This window comes from Salvelinus sp. IW2-2015, linkage group LG16 (genome assembly GCF_002910315.2).
Source record: "Salvelinus sp. IW2-2015 linkage group LG16, ASM291031v2, whole genome shotgun sequence".
Classification (NCBI taxonomy): Eukaryota; Metazoa; Chordata; class Actinopteri; order Salmoniformes; family Salmonidae; genus Salvelinus; species Salvelinus sp. IW2-2015.
In genome coordinates, this window is record NC_036856.1 from 37,300,600 (window position 1) to 37,315,266 (window position 14,667).

At 43.6% G+C, this 14,667-nt stretch overlaps 1 protein-coding gene across 2 annotated transcripts; it reads right to left on the minus strand.

The window, feature by feature from the left end:
• Positions 1 to 237: 237 nt before the first annotated feature.
• Positions 238 to 5,823, minus strand: lg16h1orf210 (linkage group 16 C1orf210 homolog). 2 transcript variants are annotated; one of them, XM_070447678.1, is made up of 4 exons: positions 5,713 to 5,823; positions 2,302 to 2,426; positions 1,285 to 1,795; positions 238 to 1,097 (listed from the first exon to the last, which is right to left on the minus strand). In XM_070447678.1, exons 2-4 carry the CDS (start codon positions 2,410 to 2,412, stop codon positions 685 to 687), a joined length of 1,035 nt encoding a protein of 344 aa, XP_070303779.1. In that variant the 5' UTR covers positions 2,413 to 2,426; positions 5,713 to 5,823; the 3' UTR covers positions 238 to 684. The 2 variants fall into 2 exon arrangements, with proteins under 2 accessions (XP_070303779.1, XP_023860330.1); XM_024004562.2 differs by lacking the exon at positions 5,713 to 5,823 and adding an exon at positions 5,242 to 5,302.
• Positions 5,824 to 14,667: the final 8,844 nt, after the last annotated feature.

Sequence of the window (14,667 nt, forward strand, 5' to 3'; positions counted from 1 at the left end):
TCAAGCAGCTTTCAACGCAACAGAGCATGCAAAACCAATCCTACATCAATTATTAGGTCTACATATGGTATCGATTCTCTTCTATTCTGCTTAAGTTATGCATAGGCTACTATCAGGCGTGTTTGTCTATTGTATTATATAAAGCATTGCTATACATTATCATAGATCGACGCATATGCCTAACTGTTTCAAGATAATTGTATGTATTTTTCTACAGAAAGAAAAACAGGTACGCTATTGAATTTGAAAACGTTTTATTTTATCTACAAATGTAACAAAATGGAGTGCAGGCACACCCAAACAACATCAAATTCATTGGTAAAACTGAGTTGGAACTTAGAAAAATCTAACTCAAAAACAAATTGATTGATTGATTATTTGACCCACTTTAAATAATAATTTTCTAACAAAGTCCKTACAAACAGCCAGCCCAATTTTGAAATCCATTGAAAGACACAGGCAAAGGTGCACTATTGCAGAGCTAAATTGAGTTATTGCTTATGTCAATTTTGTATTAATCTGTCTCTGTGACTGTTTTTTCCCTCTAAAGATGATGGAAATAGACATGCTTATGTTTAATATCTGCATTGGCCCCAATCAGTGTCCAAATAGGCTAGTGACCTCTCTCTCGCTCTCTTCCCTCTCTCATTCTCTCCCCTCTCTTTCCACCTTCTCCCTTTCTTCCTAGCCAATGGTAAAGTCCATCCCATCCTCTTCCTCCTCTTCCTCCACTTCAAGTGCCCTCTTAGCCCTCTCCCTCTCGCTGGCTTGTATGTAGTTATCCTCTATGAAGCCATCATCATCTTCCTCATCCTCTATGTCCATCTCTCCCTGGGGGACAGGAGCAGGGTGGGGGCTCTGTGCCTGTCCCCCATGGTTGTACATAGAGAAGCCCACCTCCAGACTGTTGGGGTCACACTGGCTGGCTGTGTCCTGCTCGGTCAGACGGGTGTGGCGATAGCTGGCTAGGTAGCGGCGGACCAGCTGGCATTTGGCCAGGCTGGCGATGAGGAGGGAGAGGGAGATGGCCGTCACAAGGACTGCCACCATATATTGCCAACTGTGGGAGGGGCGGCTCTGACCAGGCGACTCTGTGCCTGTTAGGCGAGAGGGGAATAGGTTTTACTGTTCAAATCATTATTATGAATTACATCACAGCTATAACCGCCAAGACCGCTTGAGTAAGCATCAAAGAATTCTATGACAGCTGATAATTATATGATGACCTAACTACATATAAATTAGATGATATGAGGCAGAAGTAAATTGTTATGAGATCCTTACCATTAGCTGTAGTCATTGTGTTAGTTGGAGTTGTGGTGGGATGTTCACGGTCATTTGTCAACAGTTTTCTATGAGATGGTCTTCTGATTCCTGTCGACAAATCATCAGAGCCACGCTCAAGCTCTTGGTTCCCATGGAGATCCAGGATGGATATAGTTACTATATCTCGAGTGGAGACAGACAGGGGGACTTGCAGTCTGTTGTGCCCCAAAAACAGCTTCCCTAAACTGGGTAAACCCTGCAGAGCTCCAGCCTCTATGGAAGTCAATTGGCAGCCACTGAGGTCTAGTGTATGCAGGGAGGGGAGGCTGCAGAGGTTGTCTTTCCCCAGCAGAGGGAGGTAGTTGCCTGAGAGATTGAGGGTAACCAGCTGATCCAACCTCTGTAGTTGTCTGAGGTGTTGAGGGTTAGTTAAGTTGAGGTGGTTCTGGGAGAGGTCCAGTGTGGTTGCATTGTCCCATATCTCTGTTGGAATATGAGCCAGTTTCCTCCAACTGCAGTTAAATGATGCCTTGGGGAAGAGATGGACAAGATTGGTCAAGCCAACCCTTCCCATATTGTGGTTGCCATTTAGCAAGAATCAAGAGGTGTAAAATGAACTTTATGATTTTTGGAAGTTTCTCCCTAAAGCCATTATATGGGTGAATAAAAAAATGTGGTGTTAATGAATTAATTAGGAGTCTTTGCAACTGTCTGGTGCTGATAAATAAATATTCCATGTAACTTTAAAACGAAAGATAAAGAAAACCATCTCATATATAACAAATAAAGTTGTGAACAACAAATCAATTCGCTCAAAGAGAGCCTTAATCTTGACATAATTCTTATGTTGATATCCTGTAACGAATCAGACTTCACTCCCAGAGGTAACACTATCTTATGATCAACAACAGGAAAAATGTCTCAAACAGGAAATTCCCCATAGTGTTTCCTCACGTGACTGCTTGGAACTGAACAACGGCAAGAAAAAKAGGAGAAGAAAACAGGGAGAAGAAGAAAGCTGTGTGTCTTTCTTACCGTGCCAGTATTGACAGTACACGGGCCAACAGTGCGACTCTGAAGCATGCTCCCGCTAACTGTTCCCCAGAAACACAAAACCACACACAGGCCGTGGCCCCAGGACCCCATGGTTCCCCCGCTTCCTGTAGGAATCACAGATGGACAGACAAAGACTAAGTATTAATCAGACTGACAAATGAGTCACAACTAAGTATTAATCAAACTGACAAATGAATCACAACTAGAACTGCATTGAAAAATGATAACCAGATAACCAGAACTCAATTGAAAAATAATAACTAATAAACGCGAACTGCATTGAAAAATAATAACCAGATAACCAGAACTTAATTGAAAAATAATAACCAGATAACCAGAACTGAATTGAAAAATAAATAACCAGAACTGCATTGAGAAATAATAACCAGATAACCAGAACTGCATGAGAAATAAAAACCAGATAACCAGAACTGCATTGAGAAATAATAACCAGATAACCAGAACTGAATTGAGAAATAATACCAGATAACCAACTGCATTGAGAAATAATAACCAGAACTGAATTGAGAAATAATAACCAGAAACTGCATTGAGAAATAATAACCAGATAACCAGAACTGAATGAGAATAATGAACCAGATAACCAGAACTTAATTGAGACAAGTGTTTTAATTCATTCTTTATCCTCTGGGAATTCTTTCTACATCTTGTTTTATATGTTTATAACCCCAAATAAATTCAAATGTATTCACTATGCCCTGACTCATAGGGCCTGTGACCTTATTGACATAGGCCCCCAACAAGGTATAGTTATGTGACCTGCCCAGGAAAATGACTGGCCCTAAAACACACCAGAATCGTGTTGAAAACATAAACAGTTTTTTGACATAACTAAAACCAGTGACCTCTTATGCTCTTCTTTAAGCAAATTTGCTAAATTTACATTTGTTTGCATGCAGTGTTGACTCATTATGTTATATACAGATCCGCGGACTCATTGCACATTCTGAAGATTGTCTATTGGCATGTTCTCACAAAGACAAGAGTACCAGTTTAGTGTTCCCACATGTATTGTACATTTTCTATGCAGGTGTGTGTACACACTTTCTATACAATAAAAAGTCGATTTAAAGCATTTAGTTAAAGACTGAAGAGCTMTTTCACACACTTTAACAATATATTTTGTTCTGCAGATTGCTCTTATGTTGTTCTTCTCACATCTGTGACTGTGTATCTTTCTTCTCTCTTTGTTTTTTAATCTGATCCCGGCCTGTTTGTAGAGTCCTCTTGGCACCAAAGAGATTTTTCACAGAKGGGGCCTACTGGCTGGTCGCTCTGCCATTAGGCTTCTTCTCCTCTCCTCCTTCTGGTATTAAGCTCAGCATGGTTGGCTGTAAAGACCCGAGTGGGGATCTCTTAATCTCTTCCTGTCCTCGCACAGTAAAGGCACAACGACACCACGGCTGGGAGCTATGGGAAGCCCAGGAGCCCACAAGAGGCTATGTGTGTAGTAGCACAGTTCAAAGTCTTGTTTTAATKTACATTTGGTTGAGTTGTCAACAAATGTGAATTCGACATAAAATCAACAAAACATTTCACAATGTCATTGGATTTAGGTTAAAAATACGAAATTCTCTTATGTTGAATTACTTTTCAAATCCAATCAATTTTCCATGTTGATTCAACGTCATCACATTGAATGTTTTGGTTGAATTACGTAGAAACAATGTTGATTCAACCAGTTTTTGCCCTGTGTGTGTGTGTGTGTGTGTGTGTGTGTGTGTGGTGTGTGTGGTGTGTGTTGTGTGTGTGTGTGTGTGTGTGTGGTGTGTGTGTGTGTGTGTGTGTGTGTGTGTGTGTGTGTGTGTGTGTGTTGTGCATGCATCTGCATGAGTGGTGTGTACTTTATGTTTAACGGTACGCTTTGAAAGGGGCTCCTTGACCAGCCCGCCACACACTCCCATCCTTGCAGCCCAATGCCACATCTTTCTGTTCTGTAATGGGTTGCCCGGGTCCTGTCCCTTTCATCCCTCTTCTTCCCCACTCCTCGTTCTCCTCTCTGGATACGGAAGTGACACACAAAGCAGTCCTTCGTCTGAYGTGGAAGAACTTGACTGGCCTGCACAGAGCCCTGACCTCAACCCACACCTTTGGGATGAATTGGAACACCGACTGCGAGCCAGGCCTAATTGCCCAACATCAGCGCACAACCTCACTAATGCTCTTGTGGCTGAATGGAAGCAAGTCCCCGCAGCAATGTCCCAACATCTAGTGAAAAGCTGTTATAGCAGCAACAGGGGAACCAACTCCATATTAATACCCATGATTTTGGAATKAAATGTTCGACGAGCARGTGTCCACATACTTTGGGCCATGTAGTGTATATGTGGAGACTGTTTCATGACAAAAATAAGGGGTTAAAATGCATGTACAAATTTAAATAAAACGTTTCTGAGAGACATAGGACAGATACTTCAGAACAAACTTCCTTTAGATTCTTTGGGGCACTGTCTGTTTTTCCATGTGGTGAATGTGTTATTCAATTTGTTTGTATGGGCTAATACCAGGAAGGTCAAATTAACATTTTCATCACATAATGTTTTAATACTGTATTATTTTTTATACTTCAAGTGGTCTTAAAATTCAAAATCAAATAGCTAATGATCCTTGGTATGACCTTCTTAAAACAATTCCATATAGCTTACTAGAACCCTCCCCCGGCTTAGACAGGGCTTAGACTGTTGTGGGTTAATGAGTTTCACATCTGCAACTCTGTTAATCCCACTGCAAGTCATAAACAAAGCAACTGGCAATAGGCACAATTCTTTCTAACATTTGTTTAAAAGCCTACACAGTGTCAGCAATAGAGCCAAGCAACTTCTAGAAACAAATACACCAGAAACTAATATCTKTAGCTTTAGAGGTTAGTGGCATCAAAGAGTAATGCATTTGACAGACCTTTAGCTTCCTGTGTCTCCTTGTTAATGTAACTAGACCTCACCACATCATCCTCCCCGAATGAACAATGTTTTACATTATTATCAAGGCGTTGGCTGTCAAAGGTTTAGCCTTAYTTGATGAAAACAGCRAAYGGCGGGTATCAACATGTGGRMACGACTGCCTGGCTGAGCAACATGCATCTATATATCCATTTCKCGCTCATTCATCCACTTTCATGGTWTTATATCTCGTAATAGTCGTCAAAACATAATTACTGATATACTGTAGTTGAGATTGATCAAAAGGTTGTTTGCATTTGGTTATTATACTAGTATGTCATAGAAATATACCAACATACTGTATTACCGTAACCACAGTACTAAATGATCAATAAGAGAATCGGGAGGTCATATGATCTCAATGTTGACAAATGGAAACAGCCCAAAAGGTTAACATTTAGAGAAAATCCGCTCATTAGAAGTGTCCTACCTGGTCAGCCTGGTCCGTATGTACCTGAAACCCAGGTAACAATATGTCCTCTTCCTTATAGCTCACATTAATGCAGCWTTGTCACTGTAAGTTTGTATTTCGCCTTTGCTATAAAATGGAGGCATGTTGTGCAAAGGTTGAAAGGGGTGCGTTCACCTCAGTCGTGTTCTGAAGGACTTAGGTTAATGAGTAACTTTGTAACTACATAGGTGTGCTCGCCTCTCCCTCCTACTTTCCCTTGCCTTTATCCAATGGTACTACACGAGACCTGATCAGAGTCGATAGTCAATTCAATAACAACGTGGTGCTATAAAATGACATGCTTTGTCCTCCCTTATGTCAGAATGTTTATACACAATAGTAGTCAGTATCACACAGAACACTGTTCCTGTTATCTGGGTTCACAGCTGAGAACCCATGTTATTTACACGYCAATACACATTCACATTTACACATCACATAAGCTTACTTTTACACGGACATAGTCTATCCACAGTCARGATATGATATAGCACAGACGCTACTGCACATTTAATAAAGCGCACCCCACAGACACACTTTGCTTTGTTCTTATAAAACCACCCTATCTCTCAAAACGTCTGGATCTGAGAGAGGGAAACAGACAAGATACATGTGAAGCGTTTTTTGTTTACTTTAAGATGTTCGGGCCTTGAGGGAGAGAGAGCGGCCTTCTGCAACCCTGGAAGGAAAAGAGGGGGATCCAGAAAACAATAGGGCCACATCCTGTCCTGCTCCCTGCGCCGAACCTGCAGTATGCACTCCAGGCCTCCAATCCTCTTGTGCTTCTRGCACGTTCCTAAGAGGCCTCGGCTCGTTAGGGGAGGCAGATGGCAGGACAGCAGGGTCATATTCATTAGGCGCCAAACGGAGGGACTACCTGAACTGGTCTAATAATAAATGCTTGCTTTTGTCTTCTATTGCAAAACAATTTGCTACTGTGTGCCCTAATGAACATGACCCTGCAAACTGGCCACTCAGCAGTAAAGGAGTCGTGGGGTTTCCCACCCGTACCTCCAGGGACTCCTGCTGTTTGTCCCAGTGGTATGGTAGTTGAGGTCAGTGGTCAAGCTCCCTYTGTAAGACAGCTGTGATGGCCTCACTGCCTCTGTAAAGCAGGGGAAATAACAACACGTGTATACAGTACAGTACATTACAATGGAGAGGGGGACAGGGAGAGGCTAGGACACAAACAATCCACCAGACAGTCTGGGCTGTTTTTTTTTTGGCACTTAGAATGTCATTAAGAGACTTCTGTTTTTCCCTGTTCAGCCTGGTCTCATAGACTAGATGTAAMATAGTMAAAGTAAATCCGGKACACTGAAATTAGTTTGATATGTTACTGTTGGTATGGTTACAAGCCAAAAACAAAAGGAGGATGGTATGCCACGGTGGATTGGTGGGTGTGTAACGCAAACGTCCAGCAACCCAAAGGTTGCGTGTTTGAATCTCATCACAGACAACTTCAGCATTTKAACTAATTAGCAACTTTGCTTATACTTTTTAGCTACTCTGCACCTACTARCATGTTAGCTAACCCTTCCTCTAACATTATCACCTAGCCTAGCTAACGTTAGCCACCTAGCTAACGTTAGCGTTAGCTGCCTAGCTAACGTTAACGTTAGCCACAGCAAATTGGAATTTGTAACATATCATACAAAATGGAGGGAGACTGATTTAAATTTACCATGCTACGTCCAGGTTGCGCTGTCTGGATATTACATTGGCTCCCACATATTACACAATAGGTGAAGACACATAATGTTCTTTATTTTCTTKATTTTAGGTGCCTAAGGTCATAACTGCTAGTTTTGTTACATTTCAATTGCTTGAATTCATTATCCAAAAGCTAGTCTGGAGTTTGGAAAGACGAATTTAGAACTTTGACCTTTGTATTCAATTGCAAGAACATTCACTTTCTTTTTGAGGTGGAAACCGCCAGAAACTGTGGGCTCTGTGAGGAAACTGATTTGTCCAAGTGATGTGTTAATAAATTATTTATATCACTTCAGTGTTTGGCTTGGGTTCTTCACCCAGTGTGTGAACTAGCAGGCTATAACAATAGTCTGATGCAGAGTAGAAACCCACTGGGAAGCATTATGGGACACAACAGTACCCACACATAGGATTGAGTGGACTCACGCTTCATAGGACTGGGTGGCCCTCAGATATAAAAGAGCTTTAATCACCCTTCTGCGTAGTTACACAATAGGAAAAGAGATCTGTATCTGCATCCCTGTAGTAAACCCCACAGCAGGTGTTCATGTACTGTAAATATACAAGGTGAAGGGTATACTTTAGGGGTGTGCCCTTGAAYCGTTGGGAATTGAACCTGAGCTACCTCATACATCCTGATGATACACATCTAGGTAGCTTGTCAAACAGTGAAACACAAGGCACATCAGGACATCAAACAGGCTTCTGCAGAAAACTGCCCATTAGATTAGATACCAGAGCAAGGACTGTCTGTGCATCAGCACGCGTCACTATTAATACAACACACTCTCCTCAGATCGCTGGCTTGGTTGGAAGCACTCCATGCTGGGTCGGTGGCGACCGTCCACAGCTCCAGCTGTTTTCCCCCAATGGCTGATGGGAACTATAGTCCCTGCTCCAGCTGTTTTCCCCCACTGGCTGATGAGAACTATAGTCCCTGCTCCAGCTGTTTCCCCCCACTGGCTGATGGGAACTATAGTCCCTGCTCCAGCTGTTTCCCCCCACTGGCTGATGGGAACTATAGTCCCTGCTCCAGCTGTTTTCCCCCACTGGCTGATGAGAACTACATAGTCCCTGCTCCAGCTGCTTTCCCCCACTGGCTGATGGGAACTATAGTCCCTGCTCCCTGGGCCGTGGGCAGAGGGCTGAGCAAATACCCCGAAGGCAGACAGGAGACACATAGGCTTTCCTGTCTATGCCTTTGCTCCAGGCTGCCTTTGCCTGACAAGGCTGCACGCTGGGTGATTCCTGCCCCAYGCTCCAGCCACTTCCTGAACACATATCAGCTCCAGCAGCACCACTTCCTGTGCTCAAGCTGACGAACAGAGCTCATGGTTTTGTCTCTCTCACTCTCATTCTTTAGCTCTTTGTCACWCTCACTTGCTTGCTGCTCATTTCATCTCCCTCGTGGGAACATCAGACATGCTTTTCTCTCCCGTTTTAATCTTCTCAGGCTTTGTTTTGTGTCCTTGGAATACATCTGTGTTTTCTTGATAAAAGAATCATGCTCTGTCTTTGTCTTCTTCTCTGGTTTGTGTATATACTGTACCTCCTCCTAAATGTATATACCGTACCTCCTCCTATATTTATATACTGTACCTCCTCCTATATTTATATACTGTACCTCCTCCTATATTTATATACCGTACCTCCTCCTATATTATATAACCGTACCTTTTCCTATATTATATACCGTACACTTCTCCTATATTTATATACTGTACCTTCTCCGATATTTATATACTGTACCTTCTCCTAATATTTATTATAAATTTATGGATATATTGAAGAAACATCTCAAGACATCAGTCAGGAAGTTGGTCGCAAATGGGTCTTCCAAATGGACAAGAACCAAGCATACTCTCCAAAGTTGTGGAAATGGCTTAATGACAACAAAGTCAAGGTATTGAGTGATCGTCACAAAGCCCTGACCTCATCCTATGAAAATTTGTAGCAGAACGGAAAAAGCGTGTGCGAGCAAGGAGCCTACCAACCTGACTCAGTTACACCAGCTCTGTCAGGAGGAATGGGCCAAAATTCACCCAACTATTGTGGGAAGCTTGTGGAAGGCTACCTGAAACGTTGACCCAAGTTAAACAATTTAAAGGCAATGCTACCAAATTCTATTGAGTGTATGTAAACTCTGACCCACTAGGAATGTGATGAAAGATATAAAAGCTGAAATAAATCATTTCTTCTACTATTATTCTGACATTTCACATTCTTAAAATAAAGTGGTGATCCAACTGACCTAAGACCTGGAATTTTTACGAGGATTAATGTCAGGAATTGTGAAGAACTGAGTTTAAATGATTTGGCTAAGGTGTATGTAAACTTTCGACTTCAACTGTAGATGCAACGTGTAAGGTGAAATAAAAGATCCCAGAAATGTTCCACACCACACAAAAGCTTATTTCTCTCAAATGTTGTGCATGTGTGACTGCAGGGAATGTTCACCAGAGCTGTTGGTAGAGAATTGAATGTTGATTTCTCTACCATAAGCACCTACAACATCGTTTTAGAGAATTTAGCAGTATGACCAACTGGCCTCACAACCCAGACCACGAGTAACCACACCAGCCCAAGACCTCCACATCTGGCTTCTCACCTGCGGGATCGTCAGAGAGGGGGGGGGGGGGTGGCGGGGGGGGGGCGGGGTCTGAGTATTCCCATCTTTAATAAAGCCCTTTTGTAGGTTAAAACTCATTCTAAATGGCGGCCTGGCTTCCAAGTGAGTGACCTTACCCTCCCATGCCCACCCATGGCTGACCCCTGCCCAGTCATGTGAAATCCATAGATTAGGGCCAATTAATTAATTAAAATGAATGATTTCCTATATATGACCTGTAACTCAGATAAAATCCTTGAACAATTGTTGAATGTTGTGTTGCTATTTGCACCTCAACTTTCATAGTTTGATCTGTTGATTTTCCATAATGTCACAGGGAGTTTGGTGGTGTGTGGTTGCTGGTGTGTGTGTGTGTGTGTGTGTGTGTGTGTGTGTGTGTGTGTGTGTGTGTGTGTGTGTGTGTGTGTGTGGTGTGTGTGTGTGTGTGTCGTGTGTGTGCTGTGTGCTGTGGTGTGTTGATGCCGTTGCATGTTTTTTGAAAGTTTGTGCGTGTTCCTGAAAGTACATGCTTTTGAGCGTGTATCAGCCTCCTGAGGTTGAAGAGGCGCTGTTGTGCCTTGTTCACCACACTGTCTGTGTGGGTGGACCATTTCAGTTTGTCAGTGATGTGTACGCCGAGGAACTTTCCACCTTCTCCACTGCTGTCCCGTCGATGTGGATAGGGGGGTGCTCCCTCTGCTGTTTCCTGAAGTCCACRATAATCTCCTTTGTTTTGTTGACGTTTGAGTGAGAGGTTATTTTCCTGACATTTTTTTGTATATGCAGACATGAGTGTATGGTCTGTGTAGATTCAGGTATGTACAGCAGGAACGACCGACCTCTGTGCCCTGCTCCACAGGGAAGCCCCTGTTTGGTGCTCTTTTGCCCTGGAACTATGGGTCAACCCTGTTCGAGAGCTGGTGCAGGACCAATGGCTACCCATCTTCCCCTGCGCCATCCTCCCCCCTTCCTCATCCTCACTCTCATCCAATCATCTCCCCTGCCCTACCCTCAAACCATTCTCCCCCTCTGCTTCACCCTCAACTGGGGCAGCAGCTGGGGGCTGCCACAGGCTTTATGAGGACCATGTTGTCTTTCTAGATCAGGACAGACAAAGGGAATGAGGGTACGGCTGGAAACATGGCACTCAGTTCCAAGCACATGGACCAATAATGTCGGGCCAATTTCCACTCAACTGACACACATGGAGAGGGTGTAGAATGGTTTATTATGGAGAGAAGCCAGTATGAATCYATTGTACTGTGTCAGTCCTTTTAGAGATCACTGAACTGAAGATATACACTTTCATATTGATTGATTGTATCAATTATTACTAATGCGTGGGTGGCAATGGGTTGTGGAGTAAATGTACTGCCAATGACTTAATTGGAAACAAGTTAAACAAGCTGTCTAGTAAATCAAGCGGAAGAAAAACACGAATACATCTTGTGTTTCTACAGCAGGGAAAGACTGGGTTTGGGTATCAGATGGCCATAGAAGGGATACAGCTTTAGTCAAATTAATGTCATTTTTTTTTTGCATTTTAGCTAACCCTAACCCCTTTCCTAACCTAATTCTCCTAACCTGCTATGTTAATTCTCCTAACCTGCTACGTTAATTCTCCTAACCTGCTCCGAAAAGTAAAATCTGACGTTAATTTGACCGAAAGCTGGAGGAGCCCTTGTAGCCATGACCATACCAGACAGGATAGCGTGCCAAGCTGTATCTGCAGGACTCAATACATTTGTGTGGCGAGAAGAAGACTGCTGAGGAACAGAGGAAATGGGAAGGATGGAACATGGCAAAGCATTGTTTCCATGGGGACTTCACTTGATTCTGGTATTTATTGGTATTTATTAGCATCTCCAACAGCCACTGCAAAAGCATCAGCTACTCTGATGACATAATACAGAGTACAGAGCATTACTAGTCAAGGACTGAAATACATMAATTTAAAACGTCACACATAGCTTATATATCATCATACACACAATATCTAGGTCCTATACATAGTACAGTGCAAATTACAATACAAGATATATAAAATGGCTGTGTGATTCATGAGGAGTGTGGAGTGTTTCAAYTGAATGTTAACTGTTTTATCACTGCACTTTACTTTATGGTTGTCACACTGACAGGATCATGGTGTGTGTGTGTGTGTGTGCGTGTGTACGTGTGTTTACGTCCATGCAAACACAGTGGGGTTTTCTGGGCTCATAGTAGCCAACATAAATTAATTMATATGATTTTAGGCCTTGAGGCTGACATGTGCTACAAACTAGCAAGCTACTATGCACTTCCTCTTATGATAACCCTGTATCCTCACAGAATCCCAGCGGCACTTGCTGACCTGACCTCATATCCCTCTGCTGACTGTCACACATCACTTCACTCAGTGTCGTCCCAAACACAGCACCATTTTCATCTCTGATGATGGCGATGGCCGGGTGGATGCTGTTTATTATTACACAGAGCTGTGGCAGGCGTGGGATTTGCTGAGCGGCTTATTCCACTGACCGCCCGGAGGAGGGAATGGTGACAAGGCGGGCGAGATGACAAGTGTCTGGACCTGGCTGTCACCAAGCACCAGGACACACACAAATATGCACGCACACACACACACGCACGCACACACGCACACACGCACACACACACACACACACCCCACTAGAAGTCTTCTTGGCTTGTTGTTCAGCCATACAGATGACAGACAGCGTTCTGACTCTGAGAGCAGACACATGTTTCCGTAGTTTTCACCTCGTTATCTCTGGGGAAGTTAACACATTATATTACACATCGAAGGGGGTTTAACATAAGGTAACACTGATTGCCCTCTGACCCACTCCACTCACCTCTCAAGAGTCTGGACCCTGTAATGTAATCACTGGCTGCCCTGGAGCCCCCAGGGGTCTGGATTGGGGTCCCATGGGTGGGTTTCCTCCACAGACAGGGGAGGAGGGAAGGGGGGTAGGGGGTCTCAAGGGGCCAGAGAGGTGTACACTGCATCCCTAACCCGGCTCACATGGGCTTGCAGGAGTGGGTCAGTGTTTATGGAATTCTGCCAGCTCCTCACACAATGGGTGGAAATGGGAATTTAATACAAACTTTCTCACAAAGTCTCACTTCCAGGCCCACTCCCAACACCCACCACCGCCACCCCACTCCACACCAGGCACGGACTGGGACCAGAAATCGGTCCTGGCATTTCTAACACACCTGCAATTTTTTTGCCTTTTTTCCAACCATACCGGCCCATGTTTTTCCTTGAGGCAACCATACCGGCCCATGTTTTTCCTTGAGGCCCCAAGTATTAGCCAGATAACAATCCTTTTGGAAAAATTATATATATACTAATAATTAGGTGCCCACTAGGGTAAAAATGGACCAGACCATCTGGCATTTTGCCCGAAATGCCAGATGACCAGTCCRCCCATACCCGACATCCAACAACACCACCTCTAAAACCACAACAAAATGTCCAAAAAGTACTAAAACACGGAGGGGAGTGTGCAGCTGTAAATTCACCTCTACTGTTTGACATTTTCCCACAGACCAGATTTGTCCGCTTGATTTTGAGGTTTGGTGTTTCAGTTCAGATTATCTTCAAGCAATAACACTGTAATACAGTTACAGTGCAACATGCAACACAAGAAAACCGGTGGTCAGCGTATCCTACTGCTCTTTACATTAACAATAACAGAAAACWATCATCATGTGATGTGATCCAATGTAAACACCATAAATACATAAACCTCTTCTGATCGTTTGCTCTCCCATTGATGACCTTGTGTGAGGTACACATATTGTGTTTTGACCCTAGCGAGGGGAGGTGGGCTGGTTTGTCTGGCGGTGTCCTCTAAAGCAAGTCAACAAACACTGCTCATAATTACCTCAGGACAACAAATAGCTCTCTGGACAATGAGCCATGTCTGAGGAGTATCGAGCCACGTCCTGAGCCCCACCCTGCAATATCCACACACACACACACACACACACACCACCACCTTCAACACAACCCACACAACACACACAACACAACACAAGCTTCACACACACACAACACCACAAGTGTGACACCCACACAACAACACCCACACACACCACACACACACCACACACACACACACACACACACACACACCCGCACACGCACGAACTAATGCATCGGCGGGCAGGCACTCATGCGCTCAAATGCATGCACACACACCCTGTCTCAGGCTTCTTGACGCCTCGCTGCACCCAGCAKCCACAGTGACTATGTCGACACAGTATCCAGTCTTTTCCCCTGTGTGCTTCCTCTCTCAGAGTCCACTCACTCTGCAACCACCAAGATGTCTGTTTGTTTCTGCATCTGTCTGTCCATGTGCTCTACCTTCCATCCATCTTTGAGAACAGGGAGAGTATTTGAGAACAATAAAACGTTTTGCACCACGGCCAAGTTGGATCTCCTCCAAAAAACTGGTATGAAACTGATTTGATTCATTTCCTTCTGAGAAAAMGTTGTGCAATTATTTGTAATTCATTCTGGGAAGAAATTGTATAAACTCAGCACTGATGCAAACAAAAAAAGTGTGGAATTCTTGTGTCCCTGACAGAAAGTGTATTCAGTGTGA